This window comes from Fringilla coelebs, assembly GCF_963513975.1.
Source record: "Fringilla coelebs genome assembly, chromosome: 3".
Lineage (NCBI taxonomy): Eukaryota > Metazoa > Chordata > Aves > Passeriformes > Fringillidae > Fringilla > Fringilla coelebs.
Genome location: NC_140030.1, coordinates 41233988 through 41252761, shown reverse-complemented (window position 1 = coordinate 41252761; position 18774 = coordinate 41233988). Strand labels below are relative to the sequence as shown.

The window sequence follows — 18774 nt, the reverse complement described above, 5'->3', positions numbered from 1 at the left end:
ACTGATTTCTTTTACAAAAATCATGACTCAGCCCTGGAGAAGGAGGAAGAATTACTTGCTTTCGCATTTTTTGATGTTGAAGTATCAAATAATGCTTTACCTTAAGAAAGAGCATCTGGCTTATTTTTACTTGCCATTTAATTTCTTCAGTATGAACATATGATACAGTCAATAGTCTGTCTGGCTCTAGAAAGTGTCTGTGAAATATTTTATTCCAGTCCATCCCTGCCCTTCATTGATAAGATCTGTAATGTTTATTACATGCTTCACAGGCCAGGGGATTAAAATGAGAGAAGCGAAATTTCAGTGAGGAACAAATTTGTCCTCAATGAAATCTTGGGGTTTCATTATATGTTGTTGGCAATAAAGATAATACCCCTTTCCCCCTGCTAGCTGAAGCAAACAGTTTGCAGAGGATTTTTTCTTAGTGTTTTCCTTTTTTTCCTGCTGTTTGCTGTGAGCTTTCTGGTGGCAGCGAGGGTAGAGGAGTGGTATTCTGTTCCGGATACCTCTGAAATGATGATGATTTCACTGTGCTGCTGTAGGTGATATTCATAGCTTCTCCAGGCAAGAACAGTATAAAATTCACTGGATTGCTATCTTTATTTCCTCCAGTGGCAGTTCAGAGCCACAGCATGTTTCACAAAGTTATCCTGAGCCACAACAGAGGTCTGGAGCTTGTTTTTGCCCAAAGGCTTAGCAAGCCAGTGGGGTGTTGGCTTATGCTTGATGTGTAACTTGAGCAGCCATAAGGTTGAAAGATTTATTTTTAATTTCATGACAATGCTTACAATGTAAGTAATGTCTTTGGAGCAAAGACTGTGTTTTCTGGTCTTTGTATGCCAATGCAGAATTTGGCATTGAATAGGATGGCTGCAGTAGTCTAATTAATAGCAATGTAGAAACCTGCAGCTTCTTGCTTGGTAAGGGGCCTTTTCCCACCTTTTAACAAGTGCATATAAAGCAAATACTTTATATTTGTGTGTATCCATATCGCTTACTTTTTGTGTGGATCTGCTTTCTGGACAAGGTGCCTTCTCCAAGTGTTTATCTGGCACTTGTAATCTGTTTTTCTGAGAGTCAGGCCAGCTAGTAGGGAGTGCTGTGGGCACATACGAACCTTGGAGCCTGTTAGGGAGAGCTGATGGTCTGTGGTCATTGTAACAAGTGGTGTGTAAGCAGTGCAGGATTTTAAAATTTCCTTTAAAATTGGCTTGATTGGCTTGATCTTTGCAGACCCAGATCCTGCTGGCTGGGCTGAATGTCATACCAAGAGAGGCTGTACAGGATGCACCCTGTGCCTGGCTCCCGGTGCCACAGGGCACGTGTGGGATCTGCCATCAGGTCTTACTGTGAACCACTGCTGGTACCTTCCCAGCACCTGATTTGTGGAGGAACAGGTTGTGTTTCTGTGGCTGCCAGATGTGTGGAAATTTCAGTGTGTGGCTCACAGATCAGAGAAGCTGGATGCCCCGTTCCTAAGGTTGGGTATCAGAGAGCCACTGAACACAATCTTACACTAGCCCATGGAGGTGGTCACCTCTTATCTCTCTAGATGAATTTCAGTGCATGTGGGAGTAGGAGAAAGCAGGTAATACAAAGGTTGCCTGTTTTTGTGAGAACCAGACCGGCTCATTGATGTGCCTGTTTCCAAAGCTATTGGTTACCACCAAGAATTGTTTGGTTTTGCAACTATTACTCTTTAAATAATAAGCCTGCTCTTAAATTATTTCAATCAAATGGGTGATATAAACATTTAAAAAAAACCACCCTGAAACACTCTTAAGACTGAAAGTTATATTGCTCTTTATCATGTATCAAGTAACTTGAAAGAAGTCTTGTGTCATTACTTTTGAAATCTGATGTGTAATTTGCCTTTCTTTTTGAAGGATCCTTTGGTGGTAAACCTGTCCAGCCCGGGACCTTTAACTTCAGCAATGTTCTTGTTCCTTCACAGCATGAGGGAGGCTGGAAAAGGCCCTCTGTCTCCCAAAGTGCTGTTCAGCCAGCTTTGTCAAAAGTATGTATTGTGTCCTCAAGCTCATCTTTCAGTTATTTTTTAAATTTTAGTTTCCAGTGATGTGTTTCTAAGTGTGCAATGTCTGTTGTCCCTTCTAAAGAAACTGTTAGATTTTAACCAGGCAGTCCAGAAAGCAGCTTCTTCATCTTTTAAAGTTGAAGGGCTCCTTGTTGCATGCCATGGTTGTACCTGCTCTCTGTGTAATGTGTGGCCCAGTTCATAACCATGGGCATTCAACGGGCTCCAAACTGAGTGTGAGGGGGCAGAAGAGGGCATGGTAAAACTGAAGAAAATAGGACTACCTTCCAGGTTTAGTTGTTTGTTAGCATAAAGCTGTGCTAACACTACAAAGTGTGTGTAGGTATTTTGTGAAAAAGAATAAGATTTTAAATGGGGAACTTCTGTTATGATGTCTAGCCTTGGCATCAATTCAAAATTAAAAAGGGTCTAGCAAGTAAGGACTTGAAGCAGTACTGAAATGGCATATGGCTCCACATTGCAACGAGCTTACAAGCCCTAAAGAAACTCCTGTTTCTTGGTGTGGAAAATGTCAACAGTGGTGCTTTGTAGGTACTTTCAATTACTATGCAAACCATCTTGCTTTTAAAAACACCTGTAGCAGACCTGCTTAAAAGTTAGTACAAGTATTTACATGTTGACTTACTAGTAACAGAATCTGTAGAAGCAGAGTAGCTGGAGGATGGTATATATGAATATCATATTTAAAAAAGAATAATGTTGCATGATAATTTATTTGCTACAGTATTGCTGCATGGAACTTTAAGCATTCTGCAGCAGGAGAGTTAGGAGGAAAAGTTGCAGCCTCCTACCAGGGAATTCCAGGACAGCATTACTGAGCAGAAGTGGATTTAAAATATGGTAGAAAGAAACAAAAGCTTTTAGAATAGAGCAGGGACAATTTAATTCTGTAAAGAAACAAGTCATTGCCTTTTCTTTATCCTCAGAATTTAGCTTCAGAAATTTAATATTATATTTTTTCTATTGTGCTTGTCTTCCTTTTGATTCTTTTGACTTGTAAAAGGAAATGTGTCTAAAGTTACCTTACAGCATTTTTAAGTCAAACAGCAGTGTTCTTTATTTAGCATTATCTATCTGGAAGAAAAATATATAGGGAAGAAAACGATATTGTTTTCTCACTCCTCCTTGTGTTTCAAGGCTCTCTCAAAAAATGTGAGTGTAAGAATTAAATTTGGCTGAGAAATGGAAGAAAAATTATTAAATAACACTAGTATTTTTTTCCCAGTTAGTATTAAGGATTGAAGGGAAAAAATGATGTAAAACATGTTTTGAAGCCCACCTTAGCAAATTGATTGTGAAATAATCACACTGCAGTGCACTTCAGATGGCATGGTATTTTTAGAAGTGACAGGCATTTTGTGTCTGCTGTGTGTGTCTGTAGTCATTGAACAATGTCAGTATTAAATCTCAGCTATCTAGTTGTTCTGGTGTTGTTATCCTTTGATCATTAAGATGTGCATACACTGTAACTAGCAGCTAAAATCGAAGCATTTTAGTGTGGTCAGCAGACTTTTGCTGTTTAGACAGGTATCTGCCAGCTCCTACCGTCGCTTGCCTTCATCCCTACTTCTTACTATCGTTCTCTTTGCAGAACACCACTTAGATACAAATCCTTTACTAGCTCTACTATCAACAACAAAAGTGTCAACCACATCCTGGTAGTGAGAGGTTAGATGTTCAAGGGCAGAAGGTTTTCGTCCTTGGATTGTTTTCTCAATGTTTGTGACACAAGCAAGAAAGGGAGGGTTTCAGAAAATTCAGCAGTGTGCAGTGGTAAAAGTAGGAGAACAGCAAATCCTTATCTTTGGAAACTGAATGCATTTACTATTTATTAGCTTTAACAGTATTAATACAGTGTTCTGTCATGCCATTTTTACAATGCCTTTTTCTTTCTTTGTTTTAAAGTTGGCTTTCTGTTTTTCATCAAAGTTGAAATGCAAGAGAGAGCAGGGCAAGACTGCAGGAGTTTCAGCTAGGAAGAAGTCTCTGTTACTGCAGCTTTCTCTGTAAAACTGCTTCTTGAATGCTGCCAAGAGGTTGTGTTAATGAAGTAATCCTAGAGGCAGGCACTACCCTGTGGTCTTCATATTGCATTATCACAAACTCTTTTTATTTAACAAGCAAAGTTCAAACCTAAAGAGATGAGAGGATGAATCTGTAAAAGGAAGAACTACACTGACACAGCTACTGGTGAGAAGGACATGGGGAAGGGCATACCTATTCTGATAGTAGTGTTTTGGGTTTTTATAAATTAACATAAAGGTTTGCTGACTCCAGTTGCAACCTCTTTTTCTTTTTTTTCCTTTTTTTTTTTAATTCATTCTTTCCCCATCACAGATTTGCTGTCTCAGTGCAAGGTATGTCACCGTACCTTTCTTCAGTAAGGAATTTTCTTATGAAGGAGATTGCACAGAGAGTATAGGATAGAAAAGGGGGCAGACAGTGCAGCTCTGACTTGTCCCTGAGTGGGATCCCAAAACCTGCAAGTGGATACCTATTCACTGCTCAAAAGCAGTAAGAGAACTGGAGCACAGTAATTTTCAACTGCAAGCTGCTTCTTTAAGAGTCTGGAGATAATGGTGTGAAGTTCATAATCTTGTGTATGAAAGGACATTTGTGGTGCTCTTTTTTTTAAAATTAAATAATAAAATAAAAAAATGATACCAAGTGTTAATTTTATCAAGTGGTGGAGTAGCTGGGTTGAAGAAGGGGAGAAGAAGAAAGAAGTGGATGAATCTTTCTATAGCAACTGTTTAGCGTCTGGTACTAATTCATCCACTGTTAATTTTGTTAGTGTTGCAGCTGTCAGATGTTTTGCAAGGACAGATTGTGAGCATAGCTACGGGGCCCTTCTGTTGGTTTTCCACTGTGCTGAATATCAGCACTGCAGACTTCTGACTTATCTGGAGACTTAGTGACTAACGCAACACTGATGTATTAAGAGGACATAAATTTTATTTCCTTTATTTGTTATGATTGAGTAATTTTATTGGTGGAAGAAAGCTTAGTTTTGTGTAGCAAGTAAATGTTGAAGCATGTAAGTGATAAGTCCAGAAAGGAGTTACAGAATTTAGCTGCTTCAAACCTCCATTAAATAATTATTAATAGTAGTATTTTATTGCTACATTGCCATGCAGGAAAAAATACTTCCCTAACAAAGATTTTATTGATGTTCACAAGATCTACATAGGTCTTTATTCTTCAAAGACCATTATTCATCCTTCCTTCTCGTGTGCAGAAAGTAGAACTGAAGGCAGAGGTGGGACTGGCAAAATGGAGGTCATGTGTGGTTAGGACTGTTGATATTAACAGACCAATAGTTTCAGAGGGGAAACCTAAACAATTCCACATTTATCACTTCTGAGAGGAAATGCTAAGGAAAACAAAGGTAATGTTTATAGAAAATAGAAGAGATAAAGGAAACAGGATTTTTCTCATTAAGGAGTCTTTTTGAGCCTTTTCTTTTTAAATAATCCTGCTGTGTCTAAAAAGATATTGAAAAATAATCTTCTTAGAAAAGATTTTTTTACTTGTTTATTTTTCCCATTTGACTTTTACCATGTAAGTATAATAGCAGCAGAGCACACAGTTTGTTTCCTTGACCAGTAGTTATGGGTTATTTTGTGTCCTTGTCATGCCTCCATGTGCCTTGCTGGTGGTGCTGCGTCATGTTGAGGAGCTCTGACAGAGGAGATTACAGCTTCTCTAGGCAGTGGCAGTTGAGAGATTGCATGTCTTTTTTCTTCAGTAAACTTTGTCAGTTTTCATAATTTTAGGAACAAGTTTATGAGTGCAAAGTAGACAAACTGCATGTAAAAGTGTGTGTTGGCAGCAATCATCTGTACATGCTCCTGAGCTTTATGTTCACTTCTGTTTAGAAGGAAGACCGGTGCAGTATTTTGGAAAACACAAGTATTTTCAGTGTTTCACTGTTCAGCTTCAGTTGGTGAGCTGTGTAAGCAGGGTTTATAGACAAAATGAAGAAGAAAACCAGTAATTTTATTAGGTACATTGGCAGTGTATTCTCCATTTGGGTTAACCAAAATTTAGGGAGGGGTAACAAAAATAGGAAGCCTTTATGTCAACAGGGACATTGGGAATATTGGGAGTTCAGGCAAGAGAGAGCATGAAAAGAAGACATGACAACAAGAGAAGACAATGAATGATAAATTAGCCGTGCTTCTTTAATTGCCTTCATAAGAGTTCAAGGAGCTGTCTGTGAAACTGAAAGGCAGCAGATTTAGAGCCAAGGGGAAAAAAAAGGGTTTTTAGCATTTTACAGGGCTAACCTATGGAACTTGCTGTCAGAGCAGAGTGCTGTTGGAAATCTTAGCAGGACTTAAAGGAAGAAAGAATAGATCTGGTGCATTGCAAGAAAGTAGAGGTATCTCATTTTCCCTTTTGGGGGAAGGTGAGACAAAAAAGATGAAATGAATCGGCCAGTACATCCAAAGGAGAGCAAAATGCTGTCTGTCCATGCCCTTGAGATCATACAGTTGTGCCTGGTGTTATCTGTTACTTACATGTGGAGGCAAGCCCATGTTTGGCTGGGCTCCTCCCAAGCACCTCCTACCAGGCAGAACTGTGTAGTGTTTGTACTGCATTACGGGATTCCTGTGCATGTTGCCTTACAGAAAAAAATCAAATAGTATCTTCTGTTTTCTGTTTCCAAGTGCTTATTGTTGTTTCTAAAATTTTCCAAGGTATTAAGCTATCTTCTGCACAAAGATAGTAATTCCTGAAAAGATTATTTTGGACAAGATTTTTATTAAAGGCAGTAAAAGTATGTCAGCTCTATGCAGTATGATTGAATGACTTTAATTGTATCTGAGTTCTGCTTTTAAAGCATAGCTTATTTTCCCTCAAATGAATATAATATAGGAATCATAGGTATTAGGTTTTTTTCTTTAAAATACTATGTTAGTATGTAGTTTTTGTTATTCTAGGCAGTAGATCATCATGAAAAGTATTTCTTTAACTGACAGTCAAGCAATTCTAACTGGTCTGCAGATGAGCAATGAGAGGCTAGTAGATAAGATGTCACAGTTGTCCTTCACCACTTCTGGCCATTAGCAGGAGTTCAACCTGTTCTGTCATTATCCTGCTGACACTGTACAACAGGTTGTATCGCATTGGCACTGGCTTCCATATGTCAGCACATCTGTGAGCGGTCAACTCAACCAACCATCTCCAAGTCCCCCACTTTTGCCAAGGATATTGCTTGAAGCACATTTTCAAGGAGACGAGAGCACACATCTTTTAGTTGTCAGATTTCTGTGTATCAGCATGGATTAATTCCTTTTTCTTCTCTCATACTGGTTTATAAGTGTAGGAAGTTTCCAGTAAATGCATTGTGAGGTGTAAAATTCCCTCCTTTCTATTTATTGTTATTTTTTGGTTTCCTCTTGTGGTCCCCCCCCAAAACAAATGCAATAATTTCAAATATTTTTACACAAAACATGAGATATTTAGAATTATATGCAACATTACATAGCATGCTTTGTACATGAATGACGGATTAAATATATTTTAAGCAGTGTTAAAAATGACACAATTTGTCAGTCCAGGTAAATGACTCAGCCTTACAGGGGATCTTTACAAGTCACTTTCCCTGCCAATTCACCTTTGAAGTGGTAGCTGTTACATTCCCATCATCCTTGTTTCCATTAAAATCAGGCATATAAATTTAGTACAGGTCCCGAGAAGCCTAACTGATCTGGTACTTGTAAATGCACTGTGTTCTAGTAAAAGGAGAAAAACCCAAACCAAACCAAATCTACAACTTCCATGGCTAAGTTAATTTCCTCCTCTCTAATTTAAGCTAATAAAACTGTGTGGAACATTCAGGTAAATTATTTTACTTTGAAATACAAATTAATAAATTAATTTGCACCTGAAATGATTTTTGTATACTCATCAGTGGGAGGTTACAGTGCAGTAACAAAAAGTATGTGTGGGGCTTTTTCCTGATTTGCATTAAAGATTTAGTCCTGTGAGGTGTCTCTGCAGTGAAAAAAAAACCCCTCCTATAACAGTGATGAAATTTTTGCTTGCTCCTTTGTCAAGTAATAATTAATTTATCTCCCCTTTTATTATAGTGTGTCTTGAAGAGGTCCTGCTTTTCTTGCCAAAAAATAATAAAATCCCTATTAGTAGCAGGATCCAGAACATATATATGTATAGGGTTTTCTTGCTATACTGGGTCTTTTATTGCCTGTACTGGAGGAGGTGGGCTGAATATACTCATTGAGTCTCACTGCCTCAGGAAAACAAGAAATTTCTCATAAATTAATGATAATACTGTGGCTAACTAACCAGATTTCTCGGAATTGAACTGATCTTGGCATCTGAGTTTTTTCAGATTCCTTGACATTCAGTGAGAGAAAACTGTTTTGGCGAATTGAAAAGTGAAACTGTGCATTCATGCAAACGTGCATGCAGCTACATATGTTATTTATTTTTTTAATGCATATTGAGTGTTTTATTGGAACCAAAATAAAGGTTCAGTGCAGAAAATATTTGAAATTATATTTTTTAATATAATCGAGTTTATTAGAAATCAAAGATGTGATTTTATTAGAAGAAAAGATGGCATTTTAGGAATATTAAGCAGAATATTTAATTTTAAAGATTATTTCAATTTTTAAAATTTGAAATAAATTTTTGAGGTTGACTTGCTAATGAAAAAAAAAATCAATTTCAAAAAATGCTTAAAAAAAGTTACCCACCAACTGAATCCAGATTTTATAGTAAGCCTCACAGTACAGTAGGATCATGAAATCATTTTTAACTAGTGATATTGTCAACTTTGTATCAAAAACTAGATATGAAGCGCAAATCTGAAAGTATCTTATTTATAAATGTGAACATGTTGTTTTGCATATGCAGGTCCAGATTTGTTCCACTTAATTTTAGGCATTGACCTTAGCTATCTGAGTTGTCACCTTGCGTCCCTCTCCAGTTACACCCGCAGTGCCTGCGGGGAGCAGTTCAAAGCTGAGACCCCTGTATCGCTCTCCTGCCTGTAGCCCATGGCTGCTGTGCACTAACTGGGCGTCCCAGCACCTTGCCCAGCTTTACATTTTACTGTTGTGGGCACATTGCACAGCTGGGGTGTTTTCTTTAATTTCTCCTGTCCATGAGCACAAACTCCTAAGGCAAATCTGAGCAGCTTTAGTGTATGAGTGTGTGAGGAAGCCTCACTAACCCTTGAAACCCTGAGCAGCTGAAGAGCTCTGCTGGGTAAGTGAGATCATTGTGCCAGGGGAAATACCAATATGTATTTGTAGCTCTGTGTACTGGCTAGCCATAGTATGCAGTCCCCAGCTCAGAGTGAAAATTGGTTCAGTGCGTGTTCAACAAAATTGAGGAGCTGAGTGAGTGGTAGGTTTTTCTGGCTGCTCTGCCAGTTTGATAAAATTCCTGTTTGAGCTGTGCTAATCCAGTTGTCCCCTGTTCTAGGTTTCAGAAGGGGTGCGTGTGGTTAGACCTGCGTGCGCTCACCTCAGTCTGCAGCAAGAGTCACAGCTGCCATTTGGTGGCATTACTGGAAATTCAGGAACCTACCCATTGCAATCCTAAGTAACTTGCTCTGGGGGACCCTGCTTGGGCAGGGAGGTTGGGTTAGGTGACCTCCAGTGGTCTCTTCCAACCCCTTGTGGAATCTCATTTTAGATTAAGTAGTTCAAGACTGTAATTAAAGATCTAAAGGGTAACCTGCCTGGAAAGACAGGTGTAGTTTGGCCAGTCAGTTACTAAATGTGAACAGAGATGTGTTAATAGTGAATACTATTCATTCATTTGGGGTTGCAAGATCCTGAAGATTGAAACTGTTAATTAGGAGCCTTCTGGCTATGGTAAGGAGAAGGATCTATCCTTAAGGATCATCTTAAGCTAGCCACATACTCATAAGTTTATTTTTTCTAATTTCTATGTAATCTATGCCTGGAAAATGGGATATTTAGAGTACATTAGGTGCTGTGAATAGTAAAAAAAGAATTCAACAGTTCTTGAATAGTAGTGATTGATACCACTGAGTGGCTGTCTCAGAACTGATGCAATATCCTGTGCAGTGGCCTAGAAGATCACCAGTGTAAATGGGAGTGTAGTCAGAAACGGATGTTTTTCCTCTTCTGGCTTCTGAGGGTGATGTGGATGCTGCTGGTGATCTAAAAGGACTGCTTTATGCACATTTGAAATTTCTCCTCGATTGAGAGAAGGGTGAGATAACAAAGGAGGTTAAGCACTTGGAAAATCTTTTTTTTCTCTCTTCCATCTCGTTGGGAATGTCTGGTGGTACAGAAATACTGGTGTAGTCTGTCAGGGAAGGGCTGCTAGCATGGATGAGACTCTACTGGCAAATCTGTATTTTAGTTGAGCCATACTCCATAGAGTCAAACTGCAACCCAGGTTAACCCCTATTTGTACCCCAGCAAGTGACTGATGTTGACATTGTCTTGTTAAGAATCTCCCAAGATAATTTTAAATTCTTTACTGTTTCTTTCATAGGGCTCCTCGATTTAAGGGGTTCCAGCAGCAGGACAGCCAGGAGCTTCTGCACTATCTGTTGGATGCGATCAGGATCGAGGAGACAAAAGTAATGTCTTTGTGTGTCTTTTTAAAAGTGAACTACTAGTCATTGCTTGAATATTCTTCATGTTCCCAATATTTTAAAGATGTATTTCATGAAGCAGGAGTGTCTATTTTCATTATCTTGAGAAATCTTTTTTAAGACACTTAATTATGTTTATATTGATTTGTTAAAATAGTTGATTCGAATCAAAATTTCAGTTAGTAGGAGGAATATGATAAATAGAACATGATAACTTTAGGAATCCAAGTTGTTTGCCTTTAAAAAGAGGGAAAGGAAAAAAAGGACATCTGAGACATCAAGAAAGTAAAGGTAGAACCTCTGTAATAGCTGACAAAGTGAATTTTTAAAGCTTTGGATCAAAAATTAGCAGTTTTTAGCTATGGGCCTGCCCATAATTTTAACCAAAAATTTTCACTGAAAATTGTGGGGGGAGGGGGGAAAATCTTGCAAAGTTTCTTGTGTCTCTTGAAAGTGTGAAGAACTCCTTGCTTTATCAATAAGGTGCTGCTTTTCATTGCTTAAAATCTACATCCAAGTATGTGAAGTATAGAAGCAGTTTGTTATGTTGAAAATGTCCCTGTGTGGTTTTTTTTTTGTTTGTTTCTTTTCCTTAATGATTAGTGCTTCATGCATTGTTCATACAAGAAAGGGAGTGTTTGGTTGCTGTTTTGACCATATCAGATTTAATCTGTCTGACTTGGTCTTGGACCCTTCTTTTCAGATGATACTTTGTGGTAAATAGCCTTTTCTAGGTCTCCTCTAAAGGAAGGCCTTCAATCTTGTACTGACCAGAGTACTTACTCTTCCCTTTCATTTAGTAACCCAATGAATGTTGTGATCCTGGGCTGAATTATCTCACAGATAAGACATAAAGCTGTGTCTGAGCCTGGTTCCTGGCACTACAGTAGAGCTGAACAAATCCCCATCCTGCCAGAATATGAATATTTATTGGTCTTGTCAGCATTCTTGATAATAAACAGAACTGAACTGCAAGAAGAAACAGTCAAACCTTGACACTCATGCTTAGAAAATGATGTCTTGAACATGGCACACAGCAGAAGCAGCTGACTTCAGTTGGAAAACAGTTGCTACATTTTTGCAGCAGAGAGAAACTTTATTATTTTATTTTTTGATTTCCATGTAATAAAAGGTGAAAACTATGTTTTCTTGACTAAGGAGGAATCACAGAAAGCAGGATTATTACAACAACTAAGCTGCTTCTCCAGGAGGTGCTTGTGCTTTCCCCTCAAGTCAGTCTCCTGTCAGCTTCACCAGTGGATGTGCCATCATTGCAATAACCTGCATTAGCATTTGCCTTTTGAATAATTTATTATTAGAGAGCAGTGACAGCTACAGTAACTACCTCAAAAGAGTGATGGTAAGAATTTACAGTGATTTTTGAGTAGTATTTCTGCCACTCCATCAACAGGCAGAGAGATGTGGGTGCCACCCTGCCCTGCAATTACATCCCACTGCTGCCCTAATGGTGCATGACTGCAAACACATCTTTATCACCTCGGGGTGCTCTGCCACCGACAGTACTAGTAAAAGCTCTCTCCCCCTCCCTCTCTCTGTTTTTTTTTTTAATTATCCCATGTTTCAGGTCTGTATATGGCAGACAACCAGCTGGGCAAAGGCAGCAGCCTGGCCATCCCTGCTTCCCTATCCCTATCGGGATTAGTTGTTTTTAAACCTTTAGCTTTGCTGAGAAATACATATAATACATAACATAACAGTAGTTATAGGAGCTAACCAAAAATCCTGAGGCAAAATACTTTTGCCACTTCTGTGTGGTTTTGTGTTTGTATCTGACACCAGTGCCAAACTTTTTGATATTCCTGAGGGAAAAAGTTAGGAAGTGTACACAAGTGGACTTTTCAGCTAAAAGCTTGGCCATATAACAATAAAGATGACATAGCGTCTGCCGTCTCCAGCAATGTGGGCTGGAGATGGTTTCACACCGGGGCCTGAAGTGGCTGAACCCTGCTGCTAATTGATTAATGTCTGCTGCCATTGTCCACAGCACCCTGCCCATTCAAAGACTATGTCTTTCTTTGACCTAAATAAATGGTTCAACGCGCTAATCCCAACAAAAGGGTTGCTTATGGCCCTAAACCCATTTATGGTGCTCAACTTCATGAATTACCTATTGATTAATCCTTTTAGTATATTGTTGGCTTTAAGATGAACAAAGCTGAGCTCGGGGCAGCGGGAGTTAATTCACAAGCCAGGTCACATACTCATAAGGTCGGAGTATGACTTGGTCTGATGGGTGCCTGAACTGGAAACCAAACCTCTGACACTGTCTGTCATCCTCACACTACGGTGATCTGTGGCTTGGAAGTGTGCTTTGCTGCCTGGAAACTAGAGCCATCTATTAATCTTTTCCTGTTAGGACAGAGGGTTTGAGTTGCCTGCAGAAGGTTTGGTATTTGTCTCTTAGAATGGTGCTTTGCTCTAAGTTGGACTTGAGTATTATAAATGTCATTTGCACACCATCAAGGGAGACTCATACATGTTAGTAGAGTCTGTGGATCAGAGAGGCAGGACATTTGCCAGGAAAAAGGAAAGCACAGGTCATGCATGGTAGCTAGAGTCAGGGGGCCTGATTCATCCTCCTGCTTCTGTCTCTGCAGCATGTCAGAGGTTGGGCTTTTCTACTAGCCCATGCAGTTCTGCTGCCAGGAATACAATGCCTCTTCACTTCCAGCTAGTTGAGAAGCACCCCCTGTCTGGAGGAGCAGCTACAGCTCATTAATGAATTTTCTTCTTTCTGATCCTTCTTTCAAAACTGTAGTTTTTAGGAGGTGGTTTTTTTTTTTTTAGCAAATGTTGGTAACATTTATATGAATTCATAAGAAGTTTTCTTTCTCTTCTGATGTTTTCTAACATACCTCTGGAATTGGCAGTGTTAGAAAATAAACAGAAGTGATAAAAATACTGCCCAAACACAGTCACTGAAGTTTGGCTATTGAAAGGCTCTTAGCTGCCTTCCAAGTATTTTGTATCCTAGTCAATCAGTGTAAGTCCATTTGCAGTGGGAGAAATGGAAAGCATTAGTTCACTGAAAATCTCATAGCTTCTTGGTAACCTGTGAACCTATGATGGTTCTCTTTTAAGGGAACGAAATTTTTGGGTGATTATTGTAGTTAAGCTCATCTAGTTTTGACATTGTTAGTGAATAACAACAGTAGTTTTCCAATATTAAATTACATTTATTTTATGGAAATAAGACAAGATAAAATCTAATCATATATGACTAGTTTTTAGGATGTTTGCACTAAAAATACTTGGTTTTATTTTTACTTCTAGCGTATACAAACTGGTATCTTAAAAGCATTCAATAACCCAACTACTAAGACAGCAGATGAAGAAACTAGAAGAAAAGTCAAAGGTATGCAACTCTTTATTGAAAACTTCTAAACCTGCACTAGTCTTTAAATACCATTTTCTTCTGAGCTGCCTGTTGGGAACAGGAGATCTGAAGTGCTGTAGTGGCCAGACTTTACTGTGTTACTCTAGTGCCGCCTAGTGCATACCTAAAGTGTAGAGAGCTTCGTGTGTGCTGACTTGCATCTATGTATCCAGGAGAAAGGCTCCCCAGTGTTAATCCATCTCTTAATAATAAGTAGAATTTAATTTTGTTTTCTAAAATAGCCTACTCTATATTTTTTATGTAGACATAATTATTTTATACTTAGAGAGGCCACGTTCCATAAATGAAACTCATTTCTGTCAGTTGACTGGTACCGTGAGCACTCCAGATACAATTACAAAGTCAAGATAGGCAGCTGTTTCTAAAGGCTTTTTTATTCACAAGAAGAGGGTTGTGTGGGTTTTTTTCATATATGTCTTTATTCAGTAGTTATAATTTGGGGGATTTTGTTGTAATTGAAGTCCTAATGATTAAGATCTTTTGTAAGTCATCCTTCCCAATTCTGCAAAAGTTGAGGCATAAAGGTGTATTAGAAAAGGATTTTGTTATGTTTTAGAGCTTTATAGTTGCAAATACCATTTTGAAAGGGTGAGAATCTCTCTGCTTACCCCAGTGTCTATATCAAGGCAATATTATTTATTCAAAAGAAAACTGAGATATAAAAAGCTTTTTTTTAAGAGATACAATATTATTACTCTGTTACAGAAGATGGGGAAGGGAAGGATAAAAGGGAACCTTCTGACCAAAATATTTTTAAATGTTGAGATAACACAGTATATGATGTATCAGTTATTGTATTGTGTTCAAAACATTTTGAATATGTTTAAAATTGTGCTTTCATAATATATCTTGGAAAGAATTTTGTTGTACTTATAGTGTGGCATTGGATGTGTTATTTGTCACATTTAAAAAAGGCAATGTTTTTTCAGCATATGGAAGAGAGGGTGTGAAGATGAACTTCATAGATAGGATCTTTGTTGGTGAATTGACTAGCACTGTCATGTGTGAGGAATGTGAAAATGTAGGTATTCTGGAATTTGGTTTGATGTGGAATAGATCACATACTGGTTTGATTACATTGTCTTGAAAGTATAAAATTGTGTTGCCAATTTTATACTTGTTTGTTTGTTTGTAAAAACAAGACTTTATTGAAAGTTTCTCATTTGAAATTATTTATTCCTTCTTTAAAGCATTATCCTCCCAGACCTAAGAAGAGGGATCCTTTGAATTCAAAAAGGATTCAAGTACTGGGCTTGATTTTACATCTGACTTTGGGCTGGAGGTTCCAAATTCTATAATCATATGTGTTACATACCAGTGTTATTTGATATTTTTGAAACACCTATTTTAAAATGTAAATCCTCCTGCCTGCTGTTCTGGGATACACCTGAAAATTGGAAATTACTTACTTTGAATTAGAATGAGTGGGAAAATGCTAAAATTACTTCTTTTTCTTTGAAGTATTTTTATAATTAACATAATAACCCTAATGAACAGTATATTCCTTTCATAATTAATATTACTGACATTCCATCATAAATGCTTCCCATGATCCTTATAATTTTCTTTTAAGTTTAACAGAGAAAAATCTTAATTGCATGACTTTTTAAATTAAATGTTACATTTGTGTTTGGTTTAAAACATTCTATTTCATATTATAGAGATTAAGTAAATTAATCAATCTGAAAAGTTAAGCACAGTCCTGCAGTGCCAGGTAAACTTCCCTGTGTGTGATGTGCAGGTTACTCTTTGATGTGCTGCTAGTACCAATGAAGAACTTTGACCATATAAAAAATAGAGGTTGTATGTATTTTGCATGTCTCATGTATTTTTGCTGGCTTCTTATATTCTGCCTGCACAGGACTTGAGAATATGCTAGCTGTAGCCCTTTGAGGAAGTTTAGCGTTCATTTTCCTTTGCCTGCACTGGCAAGATATTTTTGATACATGTTTGTTCATGCAAAGCGACACTTTAGAGGACCCCCTGTTTGAACATGGCTCACCAGGCAGGCAGTCACCAGAGCTGCCTGCTTTTGGTCTCATTTATTGCTTTACTGGAACCTAAACATTCCTGAGTCCCTCGCACAACAGGTAAAAATAATCTCGCAGTCCATACCAAATGTTACAGGTGGAAGATGGGGTCACAAATACAAGAGAAGGGACATGGTGACAGTAACTGATGGCATGACTGTGACTTAAATGTACAACATGATTTTTACTTCCTTTTTTAAGGTTTTGTTTTTCACAGTCTTTTCAGAGGTAAGATAAGTCAGTTTTGGAAGGAATTCGAGCACAGCAAGGGAGAGAGCCTAAGGAACTTAGTGATAAAGGCAGATGGAAAGTGCTGAAAGAGATTGTCTTTAGGTATGCTTTGCAAGATGTTTCCAGCTTATACATGGCAAAATGAAACCTCAGTACAAAAAAAGAGGTTGGTTTATTTCACGTCCCTTTTCCCCTGTAATTGGATTTATTTTACCAATTAGTATATGGTATCAATAAATCTAACAAAGCTTTTGACTGTAACCAATAAGACTGACTTAATCTTAACTGAGAGCATGAAGTTAGAACTAGACACTTAACTGTCATTAACCAGTCCTTGCTGCATAACAGCTCAAACACCTGTGCAGAAGTGTCCAGAATCAGGAAACTCTAAAAGGTAGCTTTCTGCAAAAGGGTACCACAGAGGCCCACTTGAAAATCCATCTGGAGCTCAGAGAAAGTGAGCACCACACTGCTTCAAGTCAGTTCATGCCCAGATTGATGGCCTTGTCCTTTGCCTCTACATGCTGAAGTTCTGTGTGATGTTAGAAAGAAAATTAGAGCTAACTTAATAATTTTTTTAAAAAGTTAGTAGGAAGTTCTTCATTGTAGTTTCATACATCTTGTAAGTAATTAGCTTGTTGTATAGTTTGTGATAATAAACTGATTAAATAAAGGGAGCTGTGTACTAAACCCATATTCTGTTCTTTGCGTTTAAGTGCATTTTCTCTTTTTCTTCAAGATTTCAACAGTAAAAGAACCTTTCATTGATCTTTCACTTCCTATAATAGAGGAAAGGGTAAGAAACAGAATATGTAATAAGTAACTAGTGCTTCCAGTGGATTGTTTTTAATAGCCTTATGAAGATATTTATCCGTATACACATAGTTTTGATTTAAGCCTGAAAATGTAACCTTTTCCATAAATACATGTACTGTTATTCATTGTATGATTTTCTTTATATATACATATATATATATATAGGCATGCAATGTCATAAGTGCATCTGTCTTTAAATTAGTCCAAACTTGCATCAAATACCTATAACAACCCACAGAATATATAGGTCTGAGATTACTGAGATTAGTTTAATTTAATAGTATGTACTTATATAAATCTTATATAAATAGAATGATTATAAGCTTTTTTTTCTTTTTTTTTTTTTTCTTTTTTTTTGGAGGTCCAGAGAGTCAGATTCTAACCTACTGGTTTGTATCTAGAGAACCTGAGTCCCTTGGGCTGATGTTTACCTACAGGATGAGACACTTTAAAAATGGATATTTGAATTTATTTATTCTGGTGTTCTCAGCATTTTATGGATTACCTCCACTAGCTGCAGAAGAACACAGTTCCTTTGAAGGCATAAGCTATTTTTTCAGGATTTGGGCTTTTAATTTGAGAGTAGTGGGTGTTGGTTGAGAGTGTTTCTTCCTCCATCCTGCACATACTCATCTACATTTAAGGGAGAATAATTAATGTAATATTTATTTCTGTATAAAAGGTATTTTTCTCCAAACACCAGTTTTTCTTCATAACCAGTTCTTCATCTTTGTTGGTGCACTGAGTGCAGATGCCTGTGGGAGTTAAGGCTTTAAGAGCATTCTGAGTATCTGGGCCCTTGTGCTTCCTGGCTCCCAAGTGTTCGTGGGTTCTGTTTGAGAGTGATTGCTGTGGCTGTTTAGCAGTGGCTGCACGTACTTGAGGATGGGCATTAGTTTATAGCCAGCCCTTGCCTTCACAGGTGACATGTGCTGCTGGCAGTAACCTGATGGGGGGGTGTGGCAGCTCTGTTGTCACAGGCTGCACCAGGGGCTGACTTAGGGCACCTGTGTCCCTTTTGATAAAGTCACATCTCATACAGATACGCATGTGCTTATACAATAGTAGAACAGATTATTTTGTATAGTGTTACATACAGAAATTTTGTATCATTCCTATTCCTTGTGGCTTTCAGTTGAACCTTCAGAGACACTGACAGTGAGTTTATGAGTAAAAAAAAGAATTAGGAAGTAGCCTTGTAACGCAATTCAGTAAACCATTTAATTGGTTTTATGAAGGTTGCTGTTTTCTAAAATAAAGGAAAAAATCCACTGACATTCATCTTTTCTGTAGGTTGCAAAGGAATACAAAATTGACATGTTGCCTTTCCTAATTTCCTGTCTAATTTCTTAGGTTGCAAAACCTGTGCCCTTGGGAAGAACAGGTAAAAGTAAAAGTGTACAGGAGGCAGATCTTGGTCAGTATAATTGTTCTTCTATCAGTACTCTGAATAATCAACCCAAAATTGTCAAGAAACACACTTTAACAAAAGATAAGGTAAGAACTTAACTGCTCACACTAACCAGTCATCCTGAGTTAACTCAAGTTTCTAGGGTGACTGAGAACTTCTAGGGAATTTTGATACATGTCAGTGGGGTTTTTTAATATA

The 18774-nt window shown here is 37.9% G+C and overlaps 1 protein-coding gene across 1 annotated transcript in view; it reads left to right on the top strand.

Annotated features, from left to right (window-relative positions):
• The window catches only part of USP45 (ubiquitin specific peptidase 45), a 52700-nt gene that overhangs the window by 22121 nt on the left and 11805 nt on the right, over positions 1-18774 (top strand). The window contains exons 8-13 of the mRNA XM_084203139.1: positions 1890-2020; positions 10568-10655; positions 13965-14046; positions 15018-15109; positions 17089-17145; positions 18519-18662. Coding sequence (XP_084059265.1) covers positions 1890-2020; positions 10568-10655; positions 13965-14046; positions 15018-15109; positions 17089-17145; positions 18519-18662 — 594 coding nt within the window. The remainder of the gene's footprint in view (positions 1-1889; positions 2021-10567; positions 10656-13964; positions 14047-15017; positions 15110-17088; positions 17146-18518; positions 18663-18774) is intronic.